The sequence below is a fragment of the Meleagris gallopavo genome, chromosome 11, assembly GCF_905368555.1.
Source record: "Meleagris gallopavo chromosome 11, MGAL_WU_HG_1.1, whole genome shotgun sequence".
Lineage (NCBI taxonomy): Eukaryota > Metazoa > Chordata > Aves > Galliformes > Phasianidae > Meleagris > Meleagris gallopavo.
The window spans coordinates 9,318,453-9,339,468 of NC_139414.1; the positions used below are offsets into that span (position 1 = coordinate 9,318,453).

Here is a 21,016-nt window from a genome sequence, read left to right on the forward strand (position 1 = left end):
CTCTAGCAAAAAGCACGGGGTCAGGGAGCTAGAGCAGATTGTTTCCCTCAGATTCTTCCTGGCCTGTTATTGAAGCAAGCACAGCAGACCAGCTTATTTTCCTAAATGATTAACTTTGTGCCTTTTCTGCTCAGCACATCAGATAAAGAAGTTTATTCTGTTTGCGTATTTATTTACATTCCTTTGCCGAAGATCTCACCAAACAAAGCCTATTTGATGATTTATTCTTTGCTAGAGGGGAAGCTTATTTACAATAATCATCTTATCATAAACTTCTTAAAAGGAGGATTCAGAACTGGAATTCATAACAACTGAAAAAGCTGACTTTTCCAGAGAGGTCATTTTTCTTACCCATTTTGAACTGTAGAAGGAATGACGCCAACTAAGCCCAGATGGGACTGGATGTGGCACAACCACTTTGAAGTTCTGTTTGTTTTCACTGATTGACCCACTCTGCATCGGAAGGGATCACCTTCACCTAATTGGAGCTCTTCCAAATGATGAGGGGAAAGAACAGAGAGTATAAGAATTCAGAAGCTGAGTCCCACAAAGGGTGCTCTGTAGCACAGAAATTGCACAAGAGGGGTCACTTCCAGCAAAAGCAGAAAGTGAAGAGTTAGGAATTACAAAGACAGCTTCTGAATGAGCCCCTCCAGTGACCGGTGCGTAAGGACAAGAAGGACCTTGAGAGGGCTGACAGTACTTGGCCCACCAATCTCCAGCTATTTCAGGCAGCAGCAGAATTCAGATTGCTCTGACTCTGGACTCAGGCCAGTCCCATTTCCCTGATAAGATGCTTAAGATGGACATAAAGGTGGCTCAGAGTCAGATCTGCTTCATGCCATTCCTTCTGACCCTGCAGAGTCACATAGTGTTGGCAAATATGCAGCCAAAGTCAGAAACGAGGACAAACTTTTAAAAAGGAGAAAAGAGCAGTTCAAAGCCCAGGTCTTTGGGCTCCATATCTCTCACTTGGCATGAGCTAAGTGCTTTGCCCTTCTATCACCACTTACCTGCTTGTACAGAGCACTTCACAGGAGTAATAGGCTCCAAGAGATAAAACGTACTTTAAACAAACAAACAATTCACCACACAATTTTGTTGCAAAAGAGAAAGTGTCTGAACACCATAGACCCACCCATCTCCTTCACAGTAGCCAAAAGTTTAGCAGAGAGGGCTTGGGCACACACTGGACTGCCCTAAGGCTCCTATTTCTTAGGAACATACAAGAACGCATTAGATCTCAGTAATACATTCTTTCACTTTACATAGCTGGGAAAAGCTTGAGAGACGAAACTTTCCTTCTTTTGCCTCCTTTTAAAGACCAGGACCAAGAGAGCACAGACAAACAGCAGACCTCAGCCCAACCACCATGGGTAGCATGTGAAGTTTGGAGACATGGCAGCAGTGAAAGGAAAAGAGGCTCCCAAAGTTGGTGAAGCTTTCATAGCAAGTGGGTTGGAGGCAGCCAAAGGGAGGCTGCACTGGATCTGCTCGGCTGCAAGGAAGGGGCACATCTCTTCCCACTGTAACATGCAGAAGCTTTGCAACAGCAGGCAATGTAAGAAAGGAATCAGATAAATTTGAGGCAGAGAAGGATAGCCATGTGAAGGAGCAAAGTTTCCTGTACTCATAATTCCAGCAACCCAAGTGAGGAGGAGCTGTTTAATTTCTCTTAGCCTTCCACACATAGAATAATATTCAGTGCCGTTGCATTTATTTCTCATGAGGTGTCCATTGCTATCAAAAGAGAAACCATATATTTTCAAGAATGTCTTACCTGCTCTGACATTTCTCAGCTAGAGCAAAGCCAAGAAATGATGCTGAGATAGGATGAAAACATCAATGTTGCAAATTGAAGCCTCATCTCATGAGACTTTGCTCTTTCCAGTTCTCATTTTCCTCACAGCAGCACACTTATCAGCTAAACTTGCAGTAGAGGGAAATACAGTGAGGTCAGACTGGTGGCTTTGGTGCAGGGTTTTAGCACAATGGTCATCCTCACAGAGTGCCTCAGGCGCCTGGGAAATCATCAGTGCCCCCAGAGCTCCTGGCTGCGTGCCACTTGTTCTCTTCGCTGACAGGAGCAGCACGAGCTGAGAACAAATGCAGCTGATGAAGGCTTGCAACAGGTGCTCACACCCTGCACCCTCCATCCACTTCACCAGCACAACAGTTCAGATTGTCACTGCTCTTTCCCAGCAGCACCCAATGCCTACCACACATTAGGGCCTTCCCAGTAGCACCACAAGCTGGGCTAAATATCAGGGCTTCTCCAGCCACACGCACCTGAGGGACAGCTACACACCCCCTTTGGAGCTCACACAGGGCACGCACAAATGCCCAAAGCACATGCTTTGGAGATGAGACCTAAAGAGAGGCTGAAGCTTTAATTTTTCTTAGGTGCAGTTAGGCTTGCATTGGTATGTTTTGAGCATGGAAATGAATATGCATTTAGTCAACATACATTTTCTAGCTGTTTGGCTTAACGGTTCTCTTTGGACATTGCAAGTGGCCACATGGACAAGAATGCCATCTTTGACATTTTGGACTTACTCCAGAATCTATGTGAATCATGACATTTTCCTGATAGATGTGTCACAGCTCTGAGCTATAGCTGCAAGTTTCCACCATGCCAAGAGGCACACAAAGGTAAATGTCCGTGCTGCTGCTGCAAAATATTCAGGGATGTTCTCCTCCTCCCAGAGGGATTAGGAAGAAAAATGGCCAAGCTCAGGGAAAAGCCTGAGAGACACAAGCACCGGAAGCCAGTGACAAGCCCTGAGACTTGTCCCCAGCTGCAGAAGAGCTGGAGGCTACCAGCCCATTGAAAACACGCACAGAGACCCCTTTCTGCATCTGGATGAGTTGTAGAAAAAATGAATAAAATGTGTACTATCTTAATAGCAGGTAGCTTTTGCTATACAGATGTATTTGTTCTCTATGCAGAAACAAATAAATAAAGAAAGAACATCCTCTGCTTTAAGAATATGGAATAACTAGTGTCTAGTGTTCCCATGCAGGTCTATCCTCAGAAAGATATGATGTGGCATACGGTCTGTAACCAACTTGTTTTAGCAGCTTCCGAGCTGGGATGAAATCTCAGGACAGGTTTATGCCCTCTGGGCTGTAGGGCTGTTCCATCTCAGCAGGCAGTGCAGCACCTCACAAACATCTCTGACAGGCAAAGATACAGGCATAGAGCATGCAGAACATGTCATCAGAGTTCAATAAAGTAAATTGGAAAGAGGAAAAGTAATTTTCAAAGCACAACTCACAGGAAACACAGGATAATTTACAGAAGCTAGAGGCTTCAAACTGACAATTCCTTACAAATTACTTATCTTTCAGGTTGGTCACTTGAGAGAAATACAGAACAGCCAAGAATCACTACAAAGGCATGATTTATATGCAGAAGGGCTACTGCTCATTGCAACATCTCTCTTGTAAAATATGGTGCATAAGTATATACGTTCCCTAGAACAACCAAGTTGCTTATTTCCATACTTTGCAAAGATTTGTAGTTTTTCTTCAAAGATAAATCAATATTAATTTCACCACTGAAAGGGACAAAACCTCTGAAATACGAGTATTTGTTTTCTGTGTGATTAGCAAATCAATCATAACTCAAATATATTTACCCCTGTTCAAGAAAAGATATGAAAAATGGCATTGGGTGTAGTTCCTTTCTGACAGTGTCATTTTGCCAGAGTTTCTTAAAGCGTCCATGGAAGTCACCGTAACCAAAAGTTTGCATACTTGGAATAAAGAAAAAGAATGGAAAAAGCTAGCCTAACAGCCAACGGATGCAAATCCACAACCCTTATCCCAGCAAACTGTGCCTGAAGAATGCAAGGGAGGCTCAAATCTAGTTTCTTTAGGTCTCCCACTAGTAATTCTTGTCTTGTGCCAACAAGAAAGCTCAAGGTAACAAATGTCTGTTGGCTTGTTGGGAAAAGTATTCTGGGTTTCAGAAATGCATTTGGCTTTTATATAATTCAAACAGCATACTGATATGTCAGTATCAGCTGACATATACAACCACCCAGCCATTCCAACAGTAAGAGACTCCTCTGAGCTGTGGTCTATGATATGGAGTGGTTTTACTAAAACCATTTACTACAGGTTTTACTTCCAGGTTTACTACACTCTCCACCTGAAAATGGGTATTAGTTTTAGAACTAAAAAACACAGAGCTTTTCATTCTAGGCCATCCTAATCTAATCCAAATACAGATTTAAACCTGAACTTTCTCCTTCTGCCATTCCTTAAACCTAAGCCAGAGAAGCCTTGTCACTCCTTTACCTTACACTGAAAGCTCAAAGATACATTACTTCACCAGAAACATCACATAATTCTTCATTTCTGCCATTTTGGCTAACCTCTGCCAAAATAACCCGTCAATAAAGCCCCTGGGTGTTTTTAGTTTTCAGACTATTAACAGCTGAAATATCCTCTCAGGCATTATCTATAGCAATATACATTCATGTCCTTTCAGATTTATAGACAACATTTCCAAATAAAGAAAAACAAAAGAAACAACTGCAATCTTCACTTGATAACATTTATTCAATATTTTCTGAAATAAGCGAGAATTTTAAGAAGACCATAAGCAATCAAATACAGCCACAAATAAACCATACTGATCCTAAATTAGAAGCACTATGAGAAATACACAATATTTCATGAAACAATACTGTACATCAACAACCTTAGGAAACAAACAACTCAAACCATATGCTTAGGTTACTCACAATATAAAAAACTTCAACCTTTAAAGAAAAATATAGATTCAGTCCAATTGTAGGATCTAATCCCATGCCCACTGAAGTCAATGGAAGTTTTTTCATTGATTTCAATGCTTAAAGGATCGTGCCCTTACTTTGCCTCAAGAGGCACTTTAATTATTATACAAGGCCTAGCCTGAATACTATTACAAAAATGTCAAACATCAACTCAAGAGTATGTTCCAGCAACTTTCAGGAAATAATGGAGAAATAGGCTATCTATCCATGCATGGAATAAGGCAAAAGCTAATTCATTCAGATTAGGAATAATAATTTTTACTAGTTTCTTCTTCACAACACAAACATTTTAGACTTTTTTAATTAATAGATATATTATATATCATATTATGCTTCACATTTTTCCTACCTCTACTGAGAAAGCTGGCACTGACATGTCATAAAGAACTCCTCATTAATTATTATTTTCTGTTCTGTAACAAGCACAAGAAACTCAATCTGGGCTTAGTAAATAGTGTCTACCAAGAAAAAAGCACACACTATCATAAGCTTATAGTTTATAGAGCTCAAGGTACATTAAAATGTAATTCATGAAGTTCACAAATTCTGTTTTAAAATATTTTTCCAAACTAAAAGCTGCAGAAAATTGGTTCTTAAATATTCTACAGAAAATTCTGAAGCATCTAATGGTTTTAAATTACTTATGCTTTCTTCTTAAAAATATTTAAATTAGGTTAGTAGCCCATCCTTTTGAAAAATAATCCAAAAAAGATACACTAGGTTACAAATCTTTTGTCTTAATCAGCGTAACCAAAGGTTTGTCATCAGGGCTGTAATCTTCATAAGCAATGGGGGTTGCATCATACATTGCAGGTCGGGATTTCTTGCCAAACCTGGAACAAAAGAAAGGTTTGGTGACAAATGGGAGTATGAACACATTAACGGCAACAACCCACTGAGCTATGGTGTGCTGCAACAACCCAGAGAGCCTAGGTAAATCCTAAATTATACTGCAACATGCCAGAAGTACAGATGTTTACCTATCTGAACTGGAACTTTAAAAATATATGCATCCACTCACTGTTATTAATTCTAATTATTAACAAATAATTATAGTAATCATAATGATAATGCAATAAACAGATTCCATATCAAAGGACTTCTGCAGGAATTCAGCAGCTGAGTTCAGCAGTACCAGAATCTGAGAAGACTGTAGAAGTTGAGAGTAAAACTGACATGTTTTCACAAAGCCAGATTTTTATTTTAGATTTTCTTATTGTAAAGCCTTCTCTAACAACCTATGTTAAGGTCAGGTCGTACATATCAACCAAAACAAAACAAAACAAACAAACAAAAAACTCACAAATCACAGATAACCATGTTACATTTGCATTTGGAAATGCAACAGTAGTGCAATTAATCAAATGCTACAGATGAAGTGTTAAAAACTAATTTAAAGGCTTTGCTCACCTGACATCCAATTGAGAAGCTTGGTGAAATTATCAGCATCCTGCACAGTATTAGCAATTCTGACAAAACTTCTCTGTTCTGACAGGGAAGCTGTTGCAATGCCACAAACATACTAATCTCGCAAAGGTATCACATGCAACAAAGTGCAGAGAACTCCTGTGGCCATACCACTGAGGTTCCAGTGCTGACATATCCAGAACTTGTCAAGGTGCCTTTGCACTGCATTGACAATCTATCACTATTCTGATTATTTGTTAAGAAACAAATTGCAACTTGAATGTGGAAAAATATCTTCTGTGTTCTGACTACAATTACAGGAATTTTAAACAAAAAGAATAATATGAAAAGGAGGCAAAAAAGAGTCAAGTCTGCCTTCCCTGTGGACTGATGCAGAGCAAAATATTAACACAGAAACACAAAGACTTATTTATGTAGTGATCTAAACAAAGGATTCTTTTTATTCCCTTCTTATGCACTGTATTAATTCAGTATTAACTTGTGCACATGGGAAGGTGAGATTTGGAAAAGCCAGATTTTGAGGATAATAAGTATTTAGACCAAAACAAAATTAACTTGATTTTCTTTCCAGATTTTTATACAACCTCCTGACTGCTCCAATTTAATTCTTTGCTGTTTTTAGTGATCTGGAATTATGGGTAAAGTTAAAATTGCTGGAAGAAATATAACATTGGAAATCTCATCTTGCAAAGTTTTTCAGATGTCAGTAAGGCCACACTAGATAACATTTCCATGCAGGAATATTTCCTTTCTTCTACAGTTTACTTTAGTATAAACAAGCAATGTTCACTCATCGGCTTCATAAAAGATAAATCTGATTTTCTGTAAATGAGATAAAATTCCAGGAATCAAATCAGGGAATCAAGTTATTGTATCTTACTAAGTCAGAGGTAGCAATGAGTTCTGAATCACCCATTTTCTTCATCATTCTCAAAGGTTTAAAGCAAATAGAGCTTTTTCATAGATACAAACAGGAATGAAAATTCTCCAAGGATTTAAGTAAAATTTTGCCTTTTTGACAAGAACAGAGAACACATGGCTTTTTGCACGTGGTAGAACAGCACAAAATTTGTTCTCTTGTGTAGGTCAGGGTTGACATGTGCCCCTAATTAGAAAACGCTGAGAAAAGACCACAGCACATATGCTAGTTGTTTGTGGCCTGGCTGAGCCATCCGACTGGTGACCACATTGCTTTGATCAGGCGGCCCAGAAGCCAGCCCTACTCGTAGTGCCAAACACTCAACTCAGAGGTCCTGAGTGGGAAGTTCTAACTTAATGGGTGTGGACGTAGGAGGGCTGCAAAGGATCTTATGCTATTTTACTGCTTAATTGATGAGAAAAGAAAACATAAAACAATTACCAATACGGTCTGCAAGATGCAAGGATTAAAGTGGCAATAAATAGTGAAAAGAAGAAGGTTCCTGCTGCAGTGAATAGTGGATGAACTAATATGCTGCTACTGAAAAATGAAAAAAGGTTAGGAACAAAGGTTGTACAGCAGATGGGGAAATCTCAGTCTGGAGATGCACAGATTCTGGAAAAAGACTGGAGGGATGTAACGGATGTTTAACAGTAGCATACTGTATCAGAAGAACAATTATGAACTTAGATATATAAAGACAACATATCAGGAGTGTTAGGGAAGTTTTATGGCCTCTAAGTTTAGCATTAATTACTATTTATGAGTAATAATACTGTTCCAAGGTGCCTATCAGAGATATTTACTAGTAGCATAGAAAGCATTTAAAAGTGATACTGAGAATTAGAAAGTAGAACATATGCTAGATTTGATTTAGTGCACATTAAGTAGATGACTGATATAGTTTAGTTCATGTTATTTACAACTGTGGAAGCTTGATGATAAGTAGAAAACAAATTATACAAGTTTATTACACTCTCTCTTTCACTGATACCAGTGAGTGATTATAATGAGAGTTATAATCACTGAAGACTAGGAGAGGTGGACAGACAACTGTGTTGTTGGTTCAGCATCCAGAAACACAGGAGATGTCCCTCATAGTGATGAGGTACATTATGCAGACAGGGTTGTCTGAAGAGTACTGGCATGGCACTAAGCTTTGTAATGAAACACAGAATAAAATCAACTTGTGTAACTTGACTAAGAGACAGAGGGCTCCATGACAATTTGGGGGATAGTATATATTCAACATAGGAATTCTTGTCGACAGCAACTCCATGTCTGTCTGCAAAATCTACTTCAACATGGAACAGGGTTGCCTCTCCACTTCCTTAAAAAACATTTCAAAAGAGAGCTAGCCATGGAGAATCATTAACCTCACAAATTTCATCCAAGTAGAAGAACTTTGAGAAAATTATATAGCCAAACTCTAAGGAAATGGTAACGTCTAACTTCGGTGATTCAGGCTGCAGTTTGGAGCATCCCTAGAAGCAGAAGAAAAACCACCTATTGCTACTCTGCTCAAAAACATACAATGCATCCACAAATAAAGTTTAATCATGAAAAAGAAAAGGGAGAGATCAGAAGGAAAAAAAAATGCATACCCACAGGGGAAAGGATTATTCTTTTCTCCACAGGAGGAGAATAATGAGAAAAATAATTTTCTCTACCTTGTTCACAAGTGGCACTGTGTGTTCCTTAATATTACTGAACTGTAATCCTACAGTTTCCATGAAGTTGAGACGCTGGCAGAGGATAAGAAAATTGTGCTAAAGCTCATCAGATTCAGGAAGCCTCATGTTCTGCAATCTGACACAGCAGACAATCACAGGAGCGTGCTCACTGCACAGAATGTGCACAGGGCATGTAGTGGGGAGCAGCTGACCCCGAAGTGACAAGGTGACTTAATCAGACCCTGATGCACCACGGCTCTTCAGCTTCCACAGACAGAACAAGAGGCAGCACATGGAAGTAAGAATTAAACAAACTACACTATAAGCAGTGCATGAAGTCTAATGCTAATGGTATCTAAATACGACAAAAAATTACAGTAGTGCCATGGCTGTAATCAGATATTTTATGAAGTCAGTGTGGATGTTTTTCTAAAGTGAATGATACAGTTTCAACAGCAGTTCCTGGTTCCAATTTAATGGAATCTTACGGCTGCATTATCAAGTGGTCAATTATTTTATAACAGCATTCTCAAAATTTAAAAGCTTTAAAAATGAGATGAATATAAATGGAGTATTTATTTAGTCTCTGCATAATGAATACTAAAAACAACAGTGCTTCTTTTTGTTAGAAGACTATCTAGTTCTGGTCTGATAATTCTAAGAACATTTACTAAAAGTATTCCTTTAGCACATTCATTTTCTAATTCATTTTACAGCTAAAGTACATTGATTAGTAAAGATCAAATTATAAAAAAACGATCAGAAGAAAGACCTGCTAAGAAACTTGAACAAGTAATTTTAAAATAATTTACAGAATATGCACCAGGCATCCATACTCCCTGGACACGTACTGACGCTGTCAGAAACCTTACATTTAAAGAAAATAATCTACTCACTTTTCCTTAGGCCTACATTTTCCAAAATTACTAACAAGTTTTGGTATCTAACTGAGAAAGAGAGCGATTTTCAGAAAATGCTGAGAAGCTATTAATTGAAAGTCAGGTCTTTTAATACGGTAAGTCTCAAAATTCAGACTTGGGTTTTCTTAATACGCAGATTTGTGGGTTTATAAAAAAAGAGCAATGAAAGTTGTGCTCCTCTTCTTGGATTGACATGATCAAAGCAGTATTTTACATCTTCCTGAAACCAAAATGGACACAATAACCTTCACACCAAATCTCTCTAATTAACTAACTTGGCAACTGTCTTGGCTTTTTTATCATGCATCCATTTTATGAGATGCAGAGAAGAATTATTTGGAATAAATATACTTATTTTCATTTGCATTTTATAGGACCACCTTTCCCAAGATAGGGAAAGCCTTTATTGTCAGGTTCCAATAATGTGATTTTTAACTGCTTAATTTAGATCTGAAAAAGTCATCATGAATACATCCCAGTTTAAAGACTTCTTTGGATGCTACTTAACCCTGATGCAAATTTGTTTTTCTAAAATATTGCCTTTTGTAATAAGTAGAGATTCATTCTGAGTAATCCAGAGATTAGTAAAAAGACCTGAAATTGTCCAATTTCCAAGATGTAAATGGCTTCATACAGGAAACTTTCATTATGAACATTTCCATTACCAGCCAGTGAGACTCCAAAAAGCAGAGGAAATTCAGATTCAAAAGATCCTGTCTTGCTACACACTTTACTTAGGTACCCTTGGATAGAAAGCTGCCAAATTTGATTTGAGAAGTAAATAAGGAAACCCAGGTGTTTCACAGTTCCTCAGGAGACCATTCCCAGTTTTTGGGGAAGAGCAACAGGAGTAGTAAGTGAACATGAATGACACATTCACCACTGCTGCACAAGTAAGACAAAAGGTATTTGATATGAAATATTAACTTGCACTTGCTCTCCACCCTTGGAGATGTACAGGACATAACAGCAGATTCACAAGGCCAATGAATAAAAAACTATAAAGCATTTCATGTGCCATAAAGCAACTCCCTCCTCTGCCAATACAGGACTGAAAGAAAAAAGCAGTCCTCAGGATGTGTGTGCTGTGGAGATGCTGAGCTCCCAGCAGAAAAAATGTAAGGCTGAGAGACAAAAGAGACTTCAAGGGAAGACTTAAAAGAGTACTGATATTATTTGGATTACTATATTAAGTAAACTGTATACAACTTTCTTTTTAAAACATTTACTGGTTAATATAATTTGACAATGAACAAATGTTTTAATGTAAATCTAGTTGGAACACTTTAAAGAGCTACTGCTCAAAGCTGTAGTATGGTTAAGTGAGCCTGTGGGAACTCCTCACCTATTTCAGATTGCTTGGAGAACTTCAGTACTGGTACAAATTAACCTTTTTTATTTGCATTGAAACAGAACTGGAGCATTTAGAAAATGAATTACCAGAAAATCCAGTATGCACACATTTCTACACGTCAATGCACAGGAGCATCTCTCCTTCTATTCTTTTAAAAGCAGTTTAATTGTAACATAATTGTTGTTAAAATTCAAAGTGATCTTGACAAAAAAAAATGGGAAAAAGGAACAACAAAAAATGGAAGTTCTACCCTATTAAGAGAGATGTCAAATACATAAAAAACAACACTGGTTAGGATGCAATATGGCAAAAGGATGCTGGGGGAGAGGGAAGAGACTAAGACATCACAAAATTGAATCATTAGTTACTGGTGTAAAGCCAATTAAAAGAAAAAGGTTTCACTTTCAAATGTATGAATAGAACTGACATAAATAAGATACAGGAGGGGACTGCTCAGTTCTTTTGGTATAGGCAAAGCTTCAGCTGGATAACTATTTCCAGTTTGAGGGACCACCCTTCGAAAAAGAGAAAAACAATCTGGAACACGTCACAGGGAGCCAGTAAAGATGCTGACATGATCCAGGAGGAAATACTGAAGGAATGGGTTCGCTTACTCCGGGGAAGAAAGTAATAGTTGTGCTTCTACTGAGGGAGGAAGGGAAGGACGGAGACCTGATCTACATAAGTACTGTAAAGGGAATGGTGATACACTACTGTCCATGATGACCTGAAAAACAGTAAGAAGTGGCCCACTGCATAGCAAAGAAAATCTAGGTTGGATTTTAGGAAAGCACTTTCTAACTCAATTCAACTACTTTGGAGGTTTTTAAAGGCAATTATTGGTAGAGAGCTAGGTATAATTAATGCTACATCAATACAATGGCTAGCACTTGAACTCTTGAACCCTTTCCAGTCTGGCTATTATATTATTCCAACACTCAATGCCCTGGGTGCCATCACTCCATTAAAACTAAACATCAAGAGATTACTCTCTTGAGGAAAGCAAGTAAGAAAGATCCTCAGTTGGAGGCAAATAGGGGCACAGAAGATGAGTCATTTGAAGAATCCGACTGAATAGTATGGTAAGTTAGTCAGAAAATCAACAACTGGCTTTGTTATCTCATCAAATTACTTGCATGTATCAGTTAGAGAATATTTTTACCCTAAACAGATCTTAAGGCTAAGGACTGCATCTGTCCCTCTTCGCTAGTCACACCAAATAAAGTCAGAGTAACTCCCGCTGCCTTCAAGGAGTTGTGCTGTGCTACCATACTTCAGCTGAGAACAGAACAGGGATCAGAAAGAACAAGGAGCAATGCCAGTGATCCAGCCTTCTCACAGTGAAGCAGCCCATTCTCTGCCAGCAGCAGTTAGATGCAACACGCAGGGACTGAAATTACATATCACAACAGATTTCTTTTAAATTAACATCCCCAGAACAAACCTGGCATGTCGGATAGAAGCAATTGCATTACTGAATTCACTGTCGATGCTTCTACAATTGTAAAACTCTTCGTAGGCTGGCCTGGAAGAGCCTTGGTATTCGATACGGCTGATGCGACATATTCCCACAATTAGAATAATCAGCATCAGGACGAATGCTACACAGAGAGCTCCAATTATGATATAAAGGGAGTGACGAGGCATGTTTGTTAGGCTCTCTGCCATGTGCCCGGACTTCCACTGCAGATCTGCCAATAAGAAATAGAAGGTATAATTAGTATTTTATAGTATGAAATAATACTTTATAACCTTCCTGCTGAATGGAATTATTTTATTATATCCACTTTCAGTATTTTTCTGGAGACTTTTGAGGCCAGGAATACATAATTTGAAACTTTCAAGTCTCTGCTATGGATACCTCAGCATGCCTAATGTGCAGCAAATTCAAACATCACTACTTTATCTTTCAATCATCTTTCTTTTTTGTAATTTTTTTAATGATCATTAAAAAAATCATTTCTTTAGTTTGGTCTCCTGTTTAATCTAAATCATAGAAAGCCACCTAGTTATTCTCACATTATGCTTTACTAAACTACATGCTCTATGAAAGCAGGGAGGTTTTTTATTTACAAGTTTCCAGTGCTTTATAGATTTTCTGTGCAATTTCTCCCAATAAATTATTGAAATGCTTCTACTAAAATATGATTTAATGCATATTAAACATGTTTGGTTTTATTTTCAAATACAGGGTTTTGTTGTGTCTGTACCAAAATGCAGACACTTTCAGCACCAGACTGTTCTCCCAAAAACCTGCAAATGCACTTTTCTTGCCTTAATTTTTTTTATCTGTTATTACTATACAAATTTACAATGTTTTAAATAGCAAAACTGTTTAAAGTCTTTTTCAAATCCTCAATAGCTTGATAATTTTCACCTTCAATCAAGGTGGAATTAGATTTAGGTGATCTCACAATACAGATCAATATTCTTGTTGGTTTGCAAGAGTACATTCTCTGACAAAAAAAATTCTATAGCCTAAGTAGATAAGTCTTTTTGTCAGTGCACAGATTAGTACAAAAAACAGGCACTGTGTCTCATACATTTTCTTCCTTAGCCCCATTATTTTGACAGCTCCCTCCTCACGTACAGACAAAGCAGAAGTCACTCGAGGAAAAAAGACTTCCTCTTCCAGAGATGACAGTACAGGTTGAGGAGTTCTCTTACATGTAGGCATGACACTTCACTCAAGAAACTTATTATCTTTTGCACTAACATCTTCCACCATCATTCTGCCAAAGACCTTATGCTTAAGGTTCACTCTTAGAATGGCAAATGATCAGACTTGAAAGATTTTGGTTTTGGAACATATCTGGACATGAGTATATTTGGAACCTTCCATTTAAAATGCCTGTACTGAAGAAAAACCATTCCTCTTTTACTCTTATGAGATGCATAGTGCCCTGCAAAGCACAGGAAGGCAGATACACATTCCTATGAAGGACCAGCATTTCAAGGACAAAAGGGCACTTCATAAGCACTGAGCTCACGCCTAAGTTCCCTGAAAGGTCTCAAAGCAGAAATTAAAGTAAAGCTAATCTGGAAGAGGTTTCCTGTATTTATATATCCCAAACCTTTTTTTACAAATATTCTCAATGCCCAAACTATTGTCCGTAAATGCCAAGCAAATTATCTATCAATTGCCTATGTCTTTACACTTCTTTCTTATTAGCTTCAGATTTCTTACTAGCCTGTACTTCCCTCTAGGGTTCATTTTTGGCAGTCCTTTAAGGCTACGGTCTCATCAATTATTTCAGACCTGGAATGGAGTTGAATCATTCTAACTACAGAAATCTGACACTCTTCATAAGTTATTTCTGGAAAGTGACTGTTCCTTTTTAAATGGACTTCTGCTTTACACTGTTTGGGAAACTCCTTAATGACAAATGCAGTCTGGGAACAGGGTTGTCAAGGATGTGCTATGAGAATGTTAGCATATTCTTAGCAGCCACCTCTCAAGGATGTTGATGATGGTTAAGTGATTTGAACCTCTGAGCTACAATGACAAGTTTAGTAGCATCTGTGAATAGAATCTGCATTTATCACAGAAATACAGGGGAACATACAGATAGTGGGGGAAAAAAAATCTATTTTAGAGGAAAGTAGGGGGACAGTCTGAAAGATTAGCATATGGGATTCATCTGGGCACCGTTTGAAGAAATGGATGCTTTTCTTACATAATAAGAAGGGCTGTCCTGATGCACCCCAAGCTTGTGCTTTCTCAGACTTTGTGTTTGCAAATTTGCTCTGTATTTATGGGACTGCTTCTTACTGTTTTTTTAAATCTTCCTCAGAGATCAGTAAAGTTTTGATCTGCCTGAATCATTCAGGGATTTAATGTTTCTGTAGTGCTGTTACTGCGATTTGCTCGGGCAGGCAACGAGGAGCAAGTGCAGCTATGCTCTGTGCAGTTTGGGGTAGGTTTCTATTTTTGTCCTGCAGCACATTCATCACACATGGTGGTTTCTGTCAAGTTGTCAGACTAAGCCAAAATCAGATCTCATGTGAGCAGATATATGGCAAGACAGTCCTGCTTTAGACTCTGTGTCTTCCATCTCTGTGTGATAATTATGAGAGATATTTCTTCCTTTCTTCTTCAGCAGATAAAAATACAAAGATTAACAGCTTATACTCCAAAGATTAGAAAGAACATATGACAGCTCAAAATGACAGTATTTTCTATCAGTTGTCATAGTAGGATTAATTAATTAAGAATTAGATTTCAATGAGCACCACCCAGTCTGCACTACAATTACATTGTAGTATCAGTTCTCAAGTGACCATCCAGCTTGGCTTACCTTGATAAGTACATTAAAAGTTACAGCAGTGGCAAAAGTTTATGATATTAACTATATAACCAGCAGGCATTAGAGAATCCATGAGAGACATTTGGTAACCATTTTTACACTGAATGCCCCATTAACTTTTTAGGCAAATACAGTTCATCTTGAAAGAAAAATCTCTTATTTATAATTAAAACCAATTTAATCCTATTTAATTGGAATTGCTAACACTGGTAAAGAACCATAAGATGTTCTAATAAATATCACAGTTCATCTAGGTGAATTACATTTTTCTTCACTGTTTTTTTGTATATACAGAGCTTGAAAACTGAAGAATGCCATCTGACAAAAGGATAACTCTGAAATCCTGCTGGAGTAGTGATTTCAGTTATTCAAGCTGGTAAAACAGATAGCTAGTAAAATAAAATGGGGAACTAACAGTAATTGGAGAATTTTTCAACAAGCTAAGTACAATCAGCCTCCTTCACAGCCAGTAACAGAAAGTCACAAAAGCTAAAGTGTGATGTATTTAGTCAAAAGACTCCCTAAGAGCAGTCCATCTTGTCTTTTTCCAGTGTTCAGAGAGATGGTCCAATAGAGAAGAAGCCAGTATACAGCATTTAAATCTAATTTCCAATACACTATTATCCACAAAATGCTGAAGCAATATAATAAATTTGACAAGGGGCTATGGGGAGACCAGCAGAAGCAGATATACCAAAAGATTCAACCTTTAGAGCTGAATAGAAATTCCACGCACCACTGACTGAGCTCCAGCAAGCCCAGATGTGCTGTATCTGTTCATAAAGGAGCTGGATATGGACTTTTTATTTCTAGACATGACCAGACTGGGTTCAGATCAGACAACTCTTAGCTCTGAGCACAAAGAACTTCCCACAGATACATAATTCTGTAGAAAAACCTGAAGATCAAAATGCTTCTAAATCCTTCTGCAAAGTGATTTCTTCAAAACTCAGTCCCTCTCTATTTGCATAATCCTTTATATACCTGTTAAAATCCAGGGAGTTTAGGAAAGCTTCCACAGCTTTGTGTATTAGCCACTGTATTGATTAGAGAAGCTGCATGTCCATACCTAGATCCGGCTGTTGTGAAGTATCATAGGGCCCTGTAACAACATTTTCATTTGATGTTGGATAAAAGAAACTTTACTAGCAAGGGAAACGGACATTTGTTGTTGATAAGCTTACTGAAGAAACTAGTGGTAGATTGCATTTTTAATTTCTCTACACTATTATTATATATATAAACTCCAGTATCTGGTTTGTTTGGAAAAAATATATATCCACAATAATTTCAGCTTCTTCAATTGAAAGTAGTTGCCATGAAAGATACAATATGATTTATTGCCCAAATGTTGAGGTGGCAAGAAAAGGAGCAATATTTCTGGTTAAAAATCAGGCTTGCAGTATTATCAGTGCCAATTAACACTCAGATAATTCTCTGCCTCCAGTCACAACAGTCACAAGATAAAAGAACAAATCAGTGAAGTCAGTGAAAGGCTTGCTACAGTAATAAATACATGCTGTTGCTTCTTCCCATCGTTTAAACTTACATCGTTTGCAAGCATGTAATGAGCAGAAATTCCAAGTTCTTGAGCAGCAGACAAGGCCATCGCTGTTCACATATAACCAGATGCTACATGTAGAGAAATATGCACTAAGAGCAGAGACAATCTCCTCACTCAAGAGAATGATGTTTCAAGTATAGTTTTATCCACTCCTTCTCTTGCAGACTTACAAATCGGATCAGAAAGAACTTATGTTGACCACTCACAGTTGTAGGCTTGAACCTCTGCTGTCTTTTTAGTTATTAGAGGTATATGTCCTTTACAGATGGATGCAGGAATAATTCAGCAGCTGGGTGGCTGAAAAGGCTCCTTCCACCCTCTGTTCTGCTTTCTCCCCATTTCCCACATTTACACTATGTATCTGTGGTGGAAAGCACCAAACTCTTAGTGACCCTAGGGCATGACAGCCAAAGGACTCCAGAGCAAACATCCCTGATTTCATACAGCTCATCTGCAGGGCTCAGAAACATGCAGCCCTCCTTGTTTCCCCTTAGTTATTCATTCCATAATGTAACAGAAACGTAATTGCTACTATATGCAGGCACTCCCTGAAATATGTCTAAAGGATGATTATTGCTTTCTCTAAGAACTAAGCTCATCTGTCAGCCCACTACTTAGCTAACGAAGACAGAATTGTACTGCCTTGCTCATTAACTCAGTGACACCTGAGACATGTACGTCGAGCAGCCCTGTCAGTAAAAGTTCACCTGATCACCACGTAGCACCAGCAATATTGCATACAGCCAGCACACAGCACTACGTTCCCAACACCACGCTGGGTGATGACATCTTGGGTTAAAGTAGGGACTAACACTGAGAACAGAAATAAACTTAAAAAGCAGTAGATATATTCAAGCCATGTTTTAGTAAAAAAATGAAGCTTTATATTGTCCTTGTGGAAATGATACATAGAAAACATTTTTTATTCCAGCCTTTGTGTAGGCATTTTCTCATAAATGTACAATAGGAATTTTCTGAGTGTATTCTCTGTGTAAAATGTTAGAGGTGTAAATAATCCCCTCACAGAAACGCCTGCATCTCTGTAAAATCTTGAAGGGATCCCTGGCCATGGTATCTGAGCATTCAGAACAGCTAAACTTCAGTAGAGAAGACATCTGTAGTCCAAGAATGAGACATCAGTGAAATATAAAGTAGCCCTCTGTGCAGCAGGAATAAAAACTAATTTCTGTGTTAAATATTCCACAGTTGGGCTTCATATCTCCTTCTTCTCATGTACTCTCTACTGCTTAGTAAGTGCAAGTTTGCACTAAAGCTTTCCTCTGTGCTAAAGGGGATCACAATGGAGTTTTACGAGACCTTCCCTAATTCTTACTAAATGTTATGAAATACTTTGTCTGGGAGACCTTTACCTTCCTAACAAATCTGGTGGAAATTACTCCTGAAAAAGGTGGTAACAGCATGTGCACACCAGTCAGCATAATTACACAGTCCTAGTGTCCTGAGGGAAGCAAGTTCAAAAGTTTTGTGGAAACATTTCTAGAACTGCAGGTGCTCAGAAGCCAGTACCAGTCTGCTGAGCACATAGCTCTTTACACAAGTTGAGTATGAAAATGCTCTGAAGCATACGTGCAATTAAGAGACAAACTGCACAGTGCCCAACTGTGAGGTAGCGTCTTTGACAATCTGGTCCAACACATCACCAGGCAAGCTGCCAGAAACAGAATTTTCCAGCTTTCACAGCTACTTTTGAAATGCTATGGCCTTATCTTCATTCCGATCATCCTTATGTTTGATCCCTATTGTCCAAATCTAGTTGAGCATTCTCCTCTAAAATGCATTTAACAGAATTTCGATAATTTACAGATGATTCGGATTATTTGTAGAGACAGATATTTAGAGAAAAATGTAAATTTCTGTAGCATAAGCCAGTATCATTTTTAAAAGTTTTTAAGACAATTAAGTACATATATATATATATATATACACACATCTCTCTCTCTCTCTCTCTCTCTCTCTCTCTCTCTCTCCTAAAAAACCCACAACTTTTTAAAGTTTTTACAAAACTTACGAATTTCGCAGTTTGCACCAACCCACCCATGTGGACAGTGACAAGTGTAACCACCGGGCTGATCTATGCAAGTTCCAGCATGGTGACATGGGTTGCTGTCACAGTCGTTAATGTCAATTTCACATTCTTCACCTTGTATTGGGAGAAAGAAAAAAACAAAAAACAAAAAACCACAACTTCTATACAGCAGCCGTATCACACATTAGACATGTCACCGATGTCATTTGATTTTTCTCTAACTGCTTAATACCTTAGAGCTTAAAAGCACCTTTGTTCTCAGAGTGGTGGAGGGCCACAAAGATGCTCTGAGGGCTGGAGAATCTCTCTTATAAAGACAGGTTGAGGGAGTTGGATGCCCCCTCCTTGGAGACATTCAAGGCTAGGCTTTGAGCAACCTGGTCTAGCTGGAGGTGTCCTTGCCTATTGCAGGGGATTGGAACTACACAATCTTAAAGATCCCTTCTAACCCAAACAATTCTATGATTCTATGATTGTTCAGTCTGGAGAAGAGAAAACTCTGGGAAGACCTCTTTGTGGCCTCCCAGTACCTGAATGGAGCTTATAAGCAGGAGGGGGACTGACTTTTTACAAGGGCTGATAGTGAGAGGAGAAGGGGGTGTGGCTTTAAATTAAAAAAGAGGCACTTCAGATGTTAGGAAGTAATTTTTTACTTAGAGGGCAGCGAGGCCCAGAGAGCTGTGCATGCTCCATCCCTGGAAGTGTTTAAGGCCAGGTTGCATGGGGCCATGGGCAGTCTGATCTGGTGTGGGGCAACCAAACCACAACTGGGAGGTTGGAACTGGGTGATCTTTAAAGTTCCTTCCGACCCAAACCATTCTATGACTCTATGAACATCAAAAATATTCCATAAGTCCTTCAAGAAGTAAGCCTCACAGAACCCTTAGAATGGAAAAATCCTTGTTCAACCAGGTAAGAACAAAGCTTAATGGCTAAATGACTTGACTTACCTCACTCAGAGTATAGTCTCCTTGCTTTAAATATAAATTCTTTCTAAAGCGAATACAATATAACAAATTGCCATATATATCCCAAATTGCTATGGAGTTATTATAATGTAGAGTTATTATAATAAGTGCCTCTGAGAAACAGCCGTTGTGCAACAGAAAGCTTTTTTTTTTTTTTTATGGCCTTTATTGCAGAAAAAAAGGCACTATTTGATCTACAAAAGGCTATGAATAGGTTCATCTATTACTATCACTTGGATGCTACCTCATATGACTAACAGAGCATCAAGTTCTAGAACATATTATAGCAGATATTTTGATTACACCGATCATATCAGTTTAAATATAAGGCCAAAGGATTAAATGGTAAAGTACAAACTGATTTGTAACAAGCACTTCAGGGCTTTTAGAGATTGTATATTCAGGCAACAGAATGAGTGGTTTCTTCAGTTCACAGTAATTAATGGGTCAAGGTTACAATATCTTCCAGTTTCAAGTGTCCAATTAGTATACTGGCTTACCTGAAATTCTTCAAAATATTATTTTTAAAATGCAATCTACTCTCAAGTAGAAATCTCAGAAGGTACACTAGACAGACATTTGCCTAGTGAATTCCCCTCCACAACATACTTTTTTACTACTAAACTTATTAAATTGAAAGCAGTTGCAAGAAATATCAATAAACTTTTATTCCCACTAGACTGACTACAATTCACCAACATCTAAATTAATTAGTGTCCTTCAAGAGATGCTGTCTTATTTGGTGTTTGTCTTCTTTTTTGGACATGGTAAACACTGACAACTAAACATCCTGTGTAAGCTACAAATTACTTGCCTGCATATCCAGGTGCACAAATACATGTGGCATTCAGCCCTTCACTGTCACAAGTGCCACCATTCTGACAGTTGATGTTAACACAAGGATCTTTGTATAATTCACAGAGACTTCCTGAAAAGGAAAAATTAGTAACTGCTGTTAACATTACGCACGTTGACAGTCTGGAATCAGAACAGGTGGTAACTTCATCTGGAGGAGTGCAACGATGTGCAAC

The 21,016-nt window shown here is 38.2% G+C and overlaps 1 protein-coding gene across 1 annotated transcript in view; it reads right to left on the reverse strand.

Moving 5' to 3' along the window:
• Positions 1 to 4,550: 4,550 nt before the first annotated feature.
• Positions 4,551 to 21,016, reverse strand: part of DNER (delta/notch like EGF repeat containing) — a 109,245-nt gene continuing 92,779 nt past the window's right edge. The window contains exons 10-13 of the mRNA XM_085233135.1: positions 20,800 to 20,913; positions 19,000 to 19,131; positions 12,544 to 12,790; positions 4,551 to 5,638 (exon numbers count right to left, since the gene is read on the reverse strand). Of these exons, the coding sequence (XP_085089261.1) occupies positions 5,527 to 5,638; positions 12,544 to 12,790; positions 19,000 to 19,131; positions 20,800 to 20,913 (605 nt within the window). The 3' untranslated portion in view covers positions 4,551 to 5,526. The remainder of the gene's footprint in view (positions 5,639 to 12,543; positions 12,791 to 18,999; positions 19,132 to 20,799; positions 20,914 to 21,016) is intronic.